The sequence below is a fragment of the Macrobrachium nipponense genome, chromosome 8 (assembly GCF_015104395.2).
Source record: "Macrobrachium nipponense isolate FS-2020 chromosome 8, ASM1510439v2, whole genome shotgun sequence".
Classification (NCBI taxonomy): domain Eukaryota; kingdom Metazoa; phylum Arthropoda; class Malacostraca; order Decapoda; family Palaemonidae; genus Macrobrachium; species Macrobrachium nipponense.
In genome coordinates, this window is record NC_087203.1 from 62,751,473 (window position 1) to 62,766,590 (window position 15,118).

The 15,118-nt window shown below is 39.5% G+C and overlaps 1 protein-coding gene across 3 annotated transcripts in view; it reads left to right on the forward strand.

Annotated features, from left to right (window-relative positions):
* Positions 1 to 15,118, forward strand: part of LOC135222804 (alkylglycerol monooxygenase-like) — a 79,833-nt gene that overhangs the window by 12,012 nt on the left and 52,703 nt on the right. Inside the window, exon 1 of one of the 3 annotated variants that reach the window (XM_064261095.1) lies at positions 8,519 to 8,659. The exons of the other annotated variants lie outside the window; for them this stretch is intronic. Within the exon in view, the coding sequence (XP_064117165.1) occupies positions 8,648 to 8,659 (12 nt within the window). The 5' untranslated portion in view covers positions 8,519 to 8,647. Of the gene's footprint in view, positions 1 to 8,518; positions 8,660 to 15,118 lie in introns of those variants that run through there. 3 annotated transcript variants of the gene reach the window in all.

Here is a 15,118-nt window from a genome sequence, read left to right on the forward strand (position 1 = left end):
TTGCCATGCCCCCCCTTAATTAAGTGAGGCAGCTGCTGTTCGGATTGAACATCAGGTGCTTACTGCTTAGGTTTAAAGGTTGGGATGAGGTGGGGTTGTATGTGGTTTAGCAGTGTCTCTGTTTATAGGTTTCCCTGTGAGAGGTTCAAAGAGAATGATGATTCCATCTATTGTAAATGTTTTTGGGGTTTCACTTACTTTGGGAACTCGGTTAGCACTGTTTAGGCTCTCTGAAGGGGAGGGAGAAGGATGGGTCTGGGAAAGAGGGCTGTCAACCTTAGAGGTGGACTAGGGGTTAGTTAAGATTGGAAGGAAGGGAAGGTTTTGAAGTACTTGGTAGTGCTTCACTGGGTATCGGCTTGTCACTGACTATCTTCTGTGGTGCTGCTTTGACTTCTCTTTGCAGCTTTGACCTAGATATTCCAACTTCTTCATTAGGTTTTGGAATGTGATTTGAAGGTCATGTAGGTGGTAAAGGTTGAGAATTGCTCTTGATTTTCTCGATTTTTTCAAGTCAAAACTTGCACTCTTTGTTCCATGCGTGATGTTGGAGAGAACATTTGGGGCATTTGCTTCCAGCTTGTTTTCCTCTTTTAAAGGTATCTAGGCATTGCTTAGCTGGGTGAGTTTTGCTGCATATACCACACCTTTCTGTGGCTGTGCAGCAGCTGCTATGGTGTCCAAATTTGTGGCACTTGAAGCATCGGAGTGGCTCTGGAATGAAGGCTTCAATGGAGAATGATCCCCATATACCGAGGGAAACTTGTTTGGGGATTGTTCTTAGGAAGCTGGCAATGGCTTTCCTTGTTAGGAATCGTGGTTTTTCCAGATTTGATAGTGCATCTTTTTGCATCTATTATATTTTCAAGTTGTAGAATGGGATCAAGCGGCAGGATAGTTGCATATCTGCAAATGACTGCTTTCTTGATTTTCTCTGATGGGTCTAGCAGTGTAAGAACAGAAATCCCTTGAAGAATGTCGTCTGTGTCTCTGCTTTTTGGGGTAATAACCTACAAGATTTGGTCTAACAGACATTTTTTTTAGTTGGATTTTCTTTCTCCAATCTTGCTACTTCAGCATAGGAGGCTTTGTATTTTGGAAGAGGTGAAAAGGTATTTGTTGTGACAATCTTGGTGGGGAGAGGGGTTGTTTCTTCTTGAATTGTTTTTCCGAAGGCTTTCTTCTTCTTGCGTACAGTGGTCCATCCTTCAGTATTGAACACAGAAGGAGCAGGGCTTGTCATTTCAGTGTTTCTATCGTTTGAACAGGTTTCAATTGATGTTTTTTTTCTCATCAGACATGTTTTGATGGGAGTTTTCTTCACTGGGAGCAGTATCTGTGGATATATTATCCTCTTCAGGGATGGTTGGGGTTGAAAGGGAATATCTTCTTCGGGAGGGGTTGATGGTTGCATGAGTTTACTCGGCATCTGAAATTTCTCGACTCCGTCTGTTTTCTTAAAGAATTTCTTCCCTTCGTGAGTACTTGGTGCACTAAAGTCAAAGTGGCCTTGCTTACAAGTTTTAATCCATTGATCCTGTTTCTGCCACGGCTTCTGATCCATAATCGAAACTGTGGAGGAGCATAATCATGCATTGAAGATAAGAAGAATTGGACCCTCACACACACACACACACACACACACACACACACACACACACAGGGGCGAGGGAGTTTATTTTATTATCCATATTCTTGTAAAGAAACTTTTAAAAGAAATTTTTCCTTTTTTCCCGCAAACATATACATAAAGAAAATAAACTTGAACAATAGCGCCTTAATTTCCTTTGGGAGAAATCGGGACAAAAGTACGGAAATGACAAAAGATGCCTCGCTCAGAATGAGGAGAGAATCTGCAATGGATGTGCCAGTCACCTGATCGACGTGGCTTCAAGTAAGGAAACAGGCGGAGTTCAAATCCGTTTCTCTTTTATATTTGTCACGTCCTTTCCTTGAGATTGCGAGGTACATTCATCACACCTGACTTGAGCTAATGTCTTTCTTCAATTGAATTTCAAAACCACATCCTTTCTTTCTTTGAAGAGCTGTGATTAAGTAATACTTTTTTTTTGCGTCCATTTTCTCTCTGCACCAGACAAATAAAAAAAGAAAAACTTGAGGCTGACCTCCTTTGAGCAGTCATATGTTTTAAGGATTCATATTCTAGATCAGCTCAAAGTTTCAAGGATGACCTTTCTACTGGAGCGATTTTTCTTATTGTAGGCTTGTAAGGTATTCCAGAAATTCGAGGACAATTTTTATATTAGACCAGATACGTCTGTCAAGGATAATATTGGTGTTTGAAGTGGTTTGTGATCTTTAAGGACTTGAATCGTGATTTTACACACACACACACACACACATATATATATATATAATATATATATATATATATATATATATATATATATATATATATATATATATATATATATATGTGTGTGTATGTGTGTGCGTGTGTACATGTACATAAATATATATATATATATATATATATATATATACTATATATATATATATATATATATATATATATATATATATAATATATATATATATTATATATATATATATATTATATATATATATATATATAGTATATATATATATGTATATATATATATATATATATATATATATATATATATATATATATATATATATATATATTTATATTTGAGGGTTTGTGTATAAGTATTGGTCGATTACCTTCCAACTTGTTATTCCATTTACATTGCATTTCTCGTTTTTATCTGATATAAACTTTCTCTTCTGTGAAAGTTTGCTTTGCCTTTTAATGAATGGCCTGTTACTCTTATTTCGCATGAATGAATAGGCATTTAGAATGATAATGATAACTGTGCTGAAAGAGTTTTCCTGTTAAGGATTATATCATTGTTGGTTCATTTTTATTTACTTCACCTAGCAAAGGGTATTAATACTGTACGGAATTTCTTCTACACAACAGATTATATGATGCGTATACATTATGTTAGCAATGATTAAGTCCGGCTTTTCCACATTTTGGCACAGATGAAGTTGCCCTTTGGGAGGCCAACTCAAGCCGGCTTACCAACCCCCCCCACCCCCACCCCCACCCCACCTCCCCCCACCTCCCCGGTCAACTATAAATCACAGACTGAATCGTTTTATGAAGGTTAACGCAAAACTTTTTTTTTTAAATGTCAACACCGGTCAGGGAACAGTTCGTTTGTAATTTTCTTTCCCTCCACGGCCGAGCTTTGAACTCGAGTTCTCTTTCTTCTGTCCTTTAATCTTCAGACCTCCAATCCTTTGAGTTGCTATGATCATCTATGCTTTTTCACTTTCTTTTACTTTGTTTTTATATTGAATTACTGTACATGCATAAAAGATACAAAGGTTGTTAGTGTTTCTTTATGAACATCATTTTTCCATTTATGCCTTACGCATTTATTTTTGGAAATAACCAATAAACTAAAGTTTATTGTTTATTTGTATTCATTTTGGCTTTGTGTTGAAGACGTACATACCATACGTGAGCTCGCATCCTATCACTCGCACATATGAGAAAGATCCTAAATTGTTATTTTTATTCATCCTCGTGTTTTTGGTGGGGCGAGCAATGAATCCGTTCCCAATCTCCCTCTCTCACACGAACAGAAAAGAGGGGATACCAGCTTGCCATTTTCTTTTATAATTGTCACATGATATTTGAAAACCTGAACGTCACCTTGTACCATCTTCCAGGGGTGAGCTGGACGCTAAATCCGATTTCAGAATGATAAAGTATGAAGTGGATCTGTCGTCGGGAAAACCTAAATCTTTCTCGGATCATTCAAGTAAGGGACGTGCGACGTATGTTGATGGGAGACCTTGATTTTGTTATTGATTTGTTAATTCTTACTGGCGTCGCAACGACGAGGTTATTGACGACGGGGAGACCTTGAAGAGAGGGTTTGCGTTGTTTAAACAGAGAATGTTAAGGAAGACGAAGACCATCACATGTGAGTACAGACGAACACAGAAGAGGCTGTACTGGATATGGTGAGGAGAGGCTCGACAACTATAAGTCACAGAGGAGAACGGAAGGAATTGAGTCATTATTTATCTGCAGTTCGTCCCATTTTCATTGTTACTCTCTCTCAGTTTGCAATAGGTCAAAGTAATAGTAATCATCATGATCATCATCATCATCATAATGTGAGAATGAGATGCTACCAGGAGAAGCATTGAATATTACGCTACGCCTTAAGGCCTGAGCTCCAATAACAGATATGGCTGGGAAAGATCAAGTCATTGTAGGATGGTTGAACATGTGTAATGTCTGTTGCCAAGAGGGCGGCGCGATTGGCGCCAATGTAGCCCGCGTGTCTGCAACTCTCACTTGTGGTCATACCTCTGTATAGACTGGACGTGTAATAAAGCACTGGAGTGACACCTGGGTTTCCTTCTGTTTCCTGCATGGCGCAGTGAGTAGGACCCATAAATAATAATCATGTCTACACCAGGAAGACCGTCTTTCACGGCAAGGAGGGCACGACGATCATCCAGGGATGCTCACAGTACTCCTGTCGGAGTGTCGTCAAGATCACCAGCTCTTCAACATGTAGTTGCCGAGGGTCGATATGCATTGCAAACCCTTAACGACTGTTTGGCTACAATGGCGAGTGGTTTGCATCCACAGAGCGGCCCCAGGGCCCTGGCCCCACCACTACCAGAGAAGTGTGCTTTGGAAATGTCATCGGCCTCCTACAGGACTTGGAAACGGTCCATGACACATTGGCTTAGGCTACATAAGCTTCAACCAGCGGATGCAGTTCAACACATTAGGCTTCATTGCACCCCAGAGTTGCAACGTACGCTGGATGCCAGGTATAGTGATTTACAGTGGGCTAACTTGTGTCCAGAAGGGGCTTTAGGATGCATTAGGGGCCATGGTTCTGCGTGCATGGAACCAGGCTGTGCATTGGGCTGAGTTTTTTGTGTATATGCAAGGGTGTGAGGAGTCCATTAGCAAATATTTTGCAAAGTCCTCTCAAAAGGCCATGGACTGTGGCTTCCAGTGCCCTAGCTGTCATTGTGATTTGTTTGAATATATGCTTATTAGAAAACTTACGGTAGGTCTAAGGGACGCGATATTGAAAAGAGACCTCTATAGGTCATGTGATTCTGTTTGTAGCGTAGATGCCCTAAGGGCAGTGTGTGCAACATACGAAGCAGCCCACAAAGATGCATCCATGCCCCAGCACGACACATGGCATCAAGAGCCACGTGCGGCTGATGTAGAGACAGACCCCAGCCCCCCCCCCCCCCCACCCCCCGAGTGTGCAGCAATGAATAGTAATGAGAGCGCCTCAGTTCCCATCAATGCTCGTGTGTGTAGGAACTGCGGAGTGCAGCACGAGCCCAGAAAGGTGTTGTGCCCAGCGAGAAATAGAGCTTGTCATGGCTGCCAAAAAATTGGCCACTTGAAACAGTTTTATAGGAGCAAGAAGAAGATGGTGAATGATGCATCTGCTTCATCAGTAACACTGGGGGCAGTCACTTCCAGGGTACAACTCATTATGCAGCTTACTATACAAGTGGTAGTGTCCTCATCAGTGCATAGCCCTAGGCCTAAGGGTCACAGCCTAGACACTGGGGCCCAAGTGTGTGATGCAGGGGCACCCTGCTGTCGACCCTCATTGAAAGGCCTGCCCTTTCACGACACTGCGGGGCCCTACTTGACATTGCCAACATTAGATTGGAGTGTATGGGAACTGGCCCCCTTTGCATTCAATATGGTAACAGGACAACCATCCAAGAAGTGTACCTCATCAAGTCTGCAGAGTCATTCTTTCTTTCATTGGCTGCTTGTAAGGACCTTGGCCTTGTGCCCCAGTCCTATCCCCACCACTTACCGGTGTCAGCAAGCCTCACACTGGAGCATGAGGTACCCCATTGGGCAGTCCCTGCCTAAGCCCTCATCCATACCCTTCCAACCAGTGGAGGAGAGCGTCCCAAAGTTGGAGCAGTGGCTTTTGCGCCATTTTTCTTCATCAACATTCAGTACAGAAAGGAAGCCCCTCCCTGTCATGGAGGGCAAGCCACACATATTCATCTACTGCCAGGGGCAACCCCCTATGCATGCCACACCCCAGCATCAGTGCCAAAGCATTGGGAAAGAGAAGTGAAGATGCAGTTGGACCAGGACATCAAGAAAGGCATCATTGAGGAGGTACCGACTGGTGAAGCAACAGAATGGTGTGCGAGGATGGTCATTGTTGCCAAGAAGTCGCACCGTAGACTTTCAACGCCTTAATGCCTCCTGCAGTAGAGAGACTCATCACACCCCTGCTCCTTTCAACATGATCTCAGGGGTACCTTTACATTCCTTTAAGACAGTGGCAGATGCACATTGGGGCTTCAACCAGGTGGAGTTAGATGAAGAAAGCCACAAACTCACAACCTTTATCATTCCCTAGGGGCGTTATCGGTACAGAAGAACACCCATGGGGCACTGTTCAGCTTCAAATGCCTATGCCAAGAGGTTTGATGACACCACCAAGGACATTCCCCGAAAACACAAGCATGTTGATGAAACTCTTCTATATCACAACAGCGTCGAAGAGGCCTTCTAGCACACATATAATTTCTTGGACACTTGTGCCAAAAAGGGAATAACCTTCAAGCCCGAGAAATTCAGCTTCTGCCGAAGAGAAGTGAGCTTCATCGGATTCCAGCTGGGATGGGATTCCTATAAGCCCACAGAGGAGAGTCTAGCTGCCATACGGAGATTCCCTATGCCACCACCCCACTGATGGAACCCTTCACAGACCTCCTGAAGAAGTCTGCAAGCAAGAATGTCTACTTGGATAGCAACCTACAAGGGAGATTTCACCAAGCACAGGAGGCCATATGCAAGCTGGCCAAGGATGGGCTGGTATACTATGACCAAACCTGACCTATGGCAGCCCCAACAGATTGGAGCAGAGATGGGATTGGGTTTGTTATCCTGCAGCAATGCTGTGCTTGTACCTCAGCTGATGTCCCATTCTGCTGCAAGGGTGGGTGGCGTATTGCCCTATGTGGGAGCCGTCACTTGTCACAAGCTGAAGCTGGGTATGCTGCTGTTGAGGGAGAGGCCTTAGCTGTCACATGGTTTCTCAAGAAGGCCAGGCTACTCCTGTTGGGCTGCCCCAACTTATTGATCGTGACTGACCACCGCCCGCTGGTCAAGCTCCTGTGTGATAGAGAGCTGAAGGATATACTGAACCCAAAACTCTTCTGTCTCAAGGAGAAAACCCTGCAATACAGGTTCCAGGTAAGATACCTACCAGGGAAGAGGAATTGCACTGCTGACTTCTTATCACGCTTTCCCTGCTCTCCGTTGCGAACCAGATGACAAGGACTCTGAACTTGAAGAGGATAGACTGCCGCCCTTGTCGCTGCTTCAGCCACTGCCCTTGAGCAAGAATGCCTCATACTTGATGAGGAAAGGGTCAAAGTAGCAGCCTCTAAAGACCCTGTATACCAGCTGTTGGTAGCTAAAGTGGCAGCACATGACTGGCACCCACAGAAGGCACAGGAGTTGGCCTGCCTATGTCAGTTCTACTCAGTTAGGGACAGGGTATCTATGGTAGAAAACCTGATAGTCTACACTTATGAGCAAGGATGCCCACGTCTGCTCATCCCAGAGGAACTTCGCCTTCAAGTCATTACAGGCCTTCATGCAGGACATCAGGGGGTGGACTCCATGCTCCACAGGGCTAGGCAATCAGTTTACTGGCCAGGCATGGAAGGTGACCTACAGAGCCACAGGGATGGATGTGCCTCTTGTGATATACATGCTCCATCACAACCTGCTGAATCATTAGTACTCACAGCACCCCCAGAATACCCATTCCAGTTAACGGTGATGGACATGCTACAGTTGGAGGGCCATATGTACATGTCCTATGCAGACAGGCTCACCGGGTGGCTGGAAATCGCTCACTTTCCACATGGTACAACGTCATCAAGAATCATATCAGTGTTGAGGACGTACTTCACAAGATGGGGAGCACCAGAGCTAATCTCGACAGATGGGGCCACAAACCTCATTAGCGAAGAGACCATAACATTCTTCAGAAAATGGGGGGGTTACTGTACGCCTTTCGTCAGCCCATTACCCTCAGTCCAATTATAGGCAAAGGAGGTAGCCTCGATTGCAACAAGGCATCTCTGGCAGTTCTTTAGTATCTCAACACCCCTCCTAAGGGTTTTGACAAGTCCCCAGCACAGCTTGCCATTGGTAGGCAGCTCAGAGATGGAGTGCCAACGCCCAGACAGCATTACAAGGTGGAGAGACACTGGGACGAGATAATCCAGAAGAGGGAACTACAAATGGCAGAGTCCTAAAAGGAGACCCAACCACTTGCTGGGACCAGGGAGCTTCTACTCCTTGTTGTAGGCTGCAGGGTAAGAGTGCAGGATCCTGTAACTAAAACCTGGAGCCGATCTGGGTTGGTAGTGGAACCCAAGGGCCACCAACAGTATCTCATTAGGCTGGATGGAAGCGGTCGAGTGTCACTCAGAAACAGGGAGCACCTGAAAGAGCTAAAATGTCAGCCCCCAACATCGTCAGCCACTTCTCCACGCCCAAACCCCGCTCCACCTCGTCCAAAAAGGCGGACAGTACAACCCCATGGATGGGCGAGTATGTCATTGGTGATGTTGAGTGTTAACCCATGCTCATGTATGTGCCACTGTAAAATTTTCTTATATTGTCCCTCATGCTTTTCTTGTCTTCTGTTTTTGATAAGCCGAACTGGCTACAATTAATTTTTGCAGACATGTTTTTATGCATATTCATGTTGCTGCCATGCATGTCAATTTATGCTGTAATACCTGTGTATTAACCATTGCTTTTTTCCTATAAGATTTTTTTCCTTGCCTGTTTTCTTTGTATGTATATATATATATAGAGATATATAGATATATATATATATATATATATATATATATATAGATATATATATATGTATATATATATATATAATATATATATATATATATATATATATATATATAGATATATATAGATAGACATACATATATATATATACATACAGTATATATAGATAGATATAGATATATATAGATATATATATATATATATATAGATTATATATAGATATAGATAGATATATATATATTATGATAGATATAGTAGTATATATATATATATATATATATATATAGATAGATATATATATAGATAATATACATAACCATATATAGGAGATATAGTATATATATATAGTAGATAATATGATATATATATAATATATATATAGATATATAGTAGATATATAGATATATAGATATATATAGATATACAGACATATATATATATCATACCTATCGATATATATATATAGGTATATAGAGATATATAATAATATATATATATATATATATATATATATATATATATATATATTATATATATACATACATATATATATATATATATATAATATATATATATAGTATATATACTATATATATATATATATATATGTATATATATATATATGTATTTAATACATATTTGCTTATTGCCATCACTGATTATTTCCATTTAATATTATGCCATTCAGCCATGCCATAATCTTAGGGGGGGAATGTAGGATGGTTGAACATGGGTAGTGTCTGGTGCCAAGAGGGCAGCGCGATTGTGTTACATAGTATATGGTGAGTCTTTTTATATTAAAAAACATTAAGTTACAAGTGTCGTAAAATATCCAATTTGCTCCACCTCGGAAATATCACCGAAGGGGAATTATAACTGGGAAACGATTCGGCACATGGGAGATTCGAACGCCCGACAGTGCACATCGACGACTTTCAGAGACGATACCTTTCGGCTGTCAAGAGACAGCCAAATGGTAAGGTCCCCGAGATTCGTCGCTCCGAAAATATTATCAGTTACAATTCCCTTTCGTTGATATTCCCGAGGTAAAGGGAACTGGCTATTATGCGACATTTATAGCTTAATAATTAATAATAATAATAATTTTTATTTCCAGCTCAAGGCCATATACATGGAATATGCAAAGGATAGACAATAACATACAGTCAAGATACATAAGATAACATGATTAAGAAAAGCCAAAGATTAATCGGCAATATCCATACTTGTTGAGGTAGTATAAAGATGGTAGTCAAAATAATTATCATAACCGTACTAAGATTGAGAATAGTTAAAAAATTTAATGTAAGAATTATATTGATTATAATCACAGAAATAATGAAAAAAAGGAAAATACCAGTAATGACAATAATCATAGCACTACTATAATAATGACAGATTCTGCGGATGACACTTTGCAAAAACAGAGATTAACCCTCTTACGCCGAAGCCCTAAAAATCAAAACCTCTCCTGTATGCCGGCGCCGGTTTTGAGTGAGCGCAGAAGTGGAAAAAATAATTTTTTCAAAAAATCACAGCGCGCTTAGTTTTGAAGATTAAGAGTTTATTTTTGGCTCATTTTTTTGTGATTGCCTGAAGTTTAGTATGCAATCATCAGAAATGAAAAATAATATCATTATCATATGTAAATAATGCGATATATGGTAGCGAAAAAAAAAATTCATAGATAATTGTATTCGCGCTGTGCAAAAAACGGTCAAAGCTAACGAGTTACTTTTTTTCTTGTTGTATTGTACACTAAATTGCAATCATTTGGATATATAATACATAGTAAAACAATAAAAGCAACACCGGAAAAATATTATCACAAAATGATGTAAGAATTCGTAACGCGCAGACGTAAAAAATGTTATTTTCAAAAATTCACCGTAATTCTAGATATTGTTCTAGAGACTTCCAATTTGTTTCAAAATTAAGACAAATGATTGAATATTACGATACTGTAACGAGTTTTAGATTAGAAGTTGCAGATTTCGACTAACCATTTCGGACGAGTTAAATTTGACCGAATGTCGAAATTTTTATATATATATTTTTTTATATGCACATATTTCGGAGATGGGAAAAGCTACAACCTTCAATTATTTTGTATTGTATTCCTCATGAATTTGCGCACATTTTGATATATGAAACTCTATAAAACGGCTAATATGAAAAGGAGCAAATATTAGGATAATGCGATGTACGTATTTCGGAGACTTGCGGCCGCGAATCGGCGCGCGGAGGGAAGGTAAATATATTTTTCAAAATTCACCATAAATCACGAATATTGTTCTAGAGACTTCAAATTTGTTTCAAATTAAGAAAAATGACGGAATATTACTAGGCCGTAAGATTTTTAGCTTACAATTGCGTTTTTCAACTATTTCGGTAGAGTCAAATTTGACCGAACGTGGTTTTTTTTCTATTTATCGTGATTTATATGCAAATATTTCGAAAAAAGAGAAAAGCTACAACCTTCAATCATTTTTAGTTGTATTCTACATGAAATTGCGCACATTTTCATATATAAAACTTTATGTAACAGCTAATTTTAAATGGTGCAAACATTTCGACAATCGCACAAAAAAATTCTGATTTTTTCGGAAGAGTTACCGCGCGGACGTAAGGAAAATTTTTTTTTTTTCATAAATTCACCATAAATCGAAATATTGTGCTAGAGACTTCCAAGTCGTTGCAAAATTAAGTTAAATGATTGAATATTACTAGAATATAAGAGTTTTAGCTTACAATTGCGTTTTTCGACCATTTCGGTAGAGTCAAAGTTGACCGAAAGTTGAAATTTTTGCACTTAACGTTATTTATATGAAAATATTTTGAAACTGATAAAAGCTACAACCATGGGTTGTTGTTTTTTTTTTGTATTGTGCATGAAATTGCGCACATTTCCATATATAAAACTTTATGTAACGGCAAATTTAAAATGGTGCAAACATTAGGACAATCGCACGAAAAAATTTATCGGAAGAGTTATCGCACGAACGTAAGGAAAAATTTTTTTCATAAATTCACCATAAATCGAAATATTGTGCTAGAGACGTCCAATTTGTTGCAAAATGAAGGCAAATGATTGAATATTACTATAATATAAGAATTTTAGCTTACAATTGCGTTTCTCGACCATTTCGGTAGAGTCAAAGTTGACCAAAGGTTGAAATTTTTGCACTTATCGTTATTTATATGAAAATATTTCAAAACTGATAAAAGCTACAATCATGAGTAATTTTTGTTGTATTTTACATGAAATTGCGCACATTTTCATATATAATACTTCATGTAAAGGATAATTTAAAATGGTGCAAAATTTATGTCAAAGTGACGAAATAATTTTTGAGATGTTTCACTGATACTTTTTAGTGCGATAAGAAAGAAATTCGCGCTTGCGCGCCTGCGTAGCGATTGTAAACAAAACAACGCCTTGATCCGTGAACTCCCAGCATCCCCCAAGGCGCGTGATTCAAAAGTTTTTGGCTGGTAGGCCTATAATGATTTTTCCGCGAATTTTTAAAAAAACTTTTTTGAGCCAACGTATGATACGTCCAATCGGCATACGGGAGACATTTTGACTCGACGTTTAATACGTCCAATTGGCGTAAGAGGGTTAAGTCATTTAAGGAAAAAAATGCCTCATTTTCCCATCTTCTAGAAACACAATTTAGATCTTCTTCTTGCCTCACTAATTAGGATGCTTTGTATGAGCAAATTGCTGATGTTTCGCAGTCGGGTAATCAGACTGGACACTGATCGCTTTACAATGATTTTTAAATTGTCCAGGTGGTTTTCTGTGAACATCTGTTTGGCGGAGTGATATTGAGGAGCGTTTGTGAGGCATCTCAAAATGTCATTATGAGCAACAGCGATACGTCTCATAGTCTCCCTGGTGTAGTCCATCCACAGTGAACACCCATAGATGCTGTAGCAATACGAGTGGAAGAGCAGCAGTTTCAAGTCTCTGTGACAGAAAGGCAAACCTCCTTGCAATCATATTGCCAGTTGCACATAGTTTACGACGCCTCTGTTCTGTCTGCCGTATCTTTTATATCGTCCGTTCATGCACTGGGTCTTGGTTTTGTTGGAGACCTTGCACTGATAGGGAAATCAGAACCATATCGTCAGCATAACAGATTGGGAGTGAGTTCAGTTGGACATTCAAGGCATCTGTGTATGTATTAAACAGATATGGAAAGAAAATGTCCCCTTGCCGAAGCCCGTTTAGGGAGCCGAAGGTGTGCAACAATGCGTTACCCTATTTGACACAGAATTGCTGTGTGGAGAACCAGCAATATAAAATGCCAGTTAAATATAGGGGTGTGGCTCTTTTATGCAGCTTCAGGAAGAGCTTCAGGTAGGTTACTCTGTTAAATGCTTTTCTCATGTCCACAAAACATAGGAAAACAGGAGAGGCTGATGATAGGTAATAGTTCAGCAATTCTTTCAGTATGCAGATGCAGGTGTCGGTTGAGTAGTTTGGTTTAAATCCGAACAGGTTGTCAATGGTGTGTAGAAAGGAGAGAAGTCTCACTAGAAAAATCGACTCAAGTAACAGCAACGTGAATGTTGTGATTGCAATCGGCGGGTAATTGCAAGGGTCTGGTGCATCCTTTAGCTTGATTTTGATTAATGGTATCAAAAGCGAGTCAAAGGCGAGGCCCATCACCAAAAACTATGGAAACTGCTACCTTGCAGTCTTGCTTTTTTAGCAAAAGGCTAGGCCTATCACCAATAACTGTGGAAAGCTGCCTTGTAGTTATACGTTTTAGTACAAGGCTAGGCCCACTGCCAATAACTGAGGAAACTGCTGCCTTGCAGGTGGACTTTTTTAGTCAAAGGCGAGGCCCACCGCCAGTGACTTGGTTGAATACAGCATAGGCATGTGGTCGTAAAAACCCCTTTGCCAAATAATAACCATGCCTGATGTTGTAAGGAAAGGCGCATCAGGCAACCAACCCTTCAGTGTAGGGATAACGGTGGGAAAGAAGATATATATATATATATATATATATATATATATATATATATATATATATATAATATATATATATATATATAGTATGCAGCCAATACTCCGGTAAGGTTAGAAACTTCCAGATTACCGTGTCAAAAGCATTTTATCAGCTTCTTTTGTTTATTAAATTATTGCTTACTCTCTTTGACACTTGTTTTTTATCAGTTCTACCGAACTCTATCCAGTCCTTCATGTCGGTCAGGTTTTATCGTAACACATCAAAGAGATGCCGAATTGAATATTCCCACAATACCTTTACTCAGTTTTTACAGCATTTAACAAAAAACTAAATTCCCTTGGTGCTGTGAGAATACTCGGTTCTTTGGTTAGAAACAAAAGTAATGGGAACATGCAAGATGTTTGGGAGATGTCTGTGATCTGTTAGTTTCTGGAAGAAGAGAGATCTTCTTGCTGCTGTCTAGTCAGAACATTCACTGGGATCTTCTGCTAAAGAGTAAAATGTGTTCATGTTTTGGACTAACATATGAGCATCTGTCACATTTTCCCCTCGCTTTGTCAGTGCCATTAAAAGCACAAATAGAAATGAGCTCATCAGCCGAGTAAAAAGTAACGACGCCATGTTCAGTGTACCCTAATGCCATTACAAAAAGAACAGAAAAAAAAAAAAGAAATTGTCCATTGTTACGAAAATATATCTTTTTTTTTTTCTTTCTTTTGCCCTTGACTGGCAAGTTTTCTGAAAGGAGACGCCGTACTTTAAATTCGTTATTGAAAAGGAACGGAATGACTGTCAATTTAGTGCGTTTTTGTTTGCCCTAAGTCAATTGTGATTTCCGTATTTATCAAAAATTGTTTTGCAGTTTCCAGCTGGGCAAAGTTTATGCTTTCTTCTCAGATGGGTTGGCAGTTGGTTTAGAATACAATCCTTCTTGTTTTACTATCAGACTACAAGATTTTTCACACATTTTCCAACACATACAAATAATAATGTTTCTGCTTTAAAAGGGAAGGTGAAATTGAATAGGTAATACTATATACTGTATATGTAAAAAAAAAAAATTTAAACATGGAATATTTCATCATTTGAGGAGAGATTTCCTATGCCTCTCAACCGTAAACAAGCCAAGCTTGTATTATAGTTACACAAATATCAAGTTCTGATTGAGTTTCCTTTCTTGAATACCTGTACTGGGAAACTCATGTTTTCGTCAAAT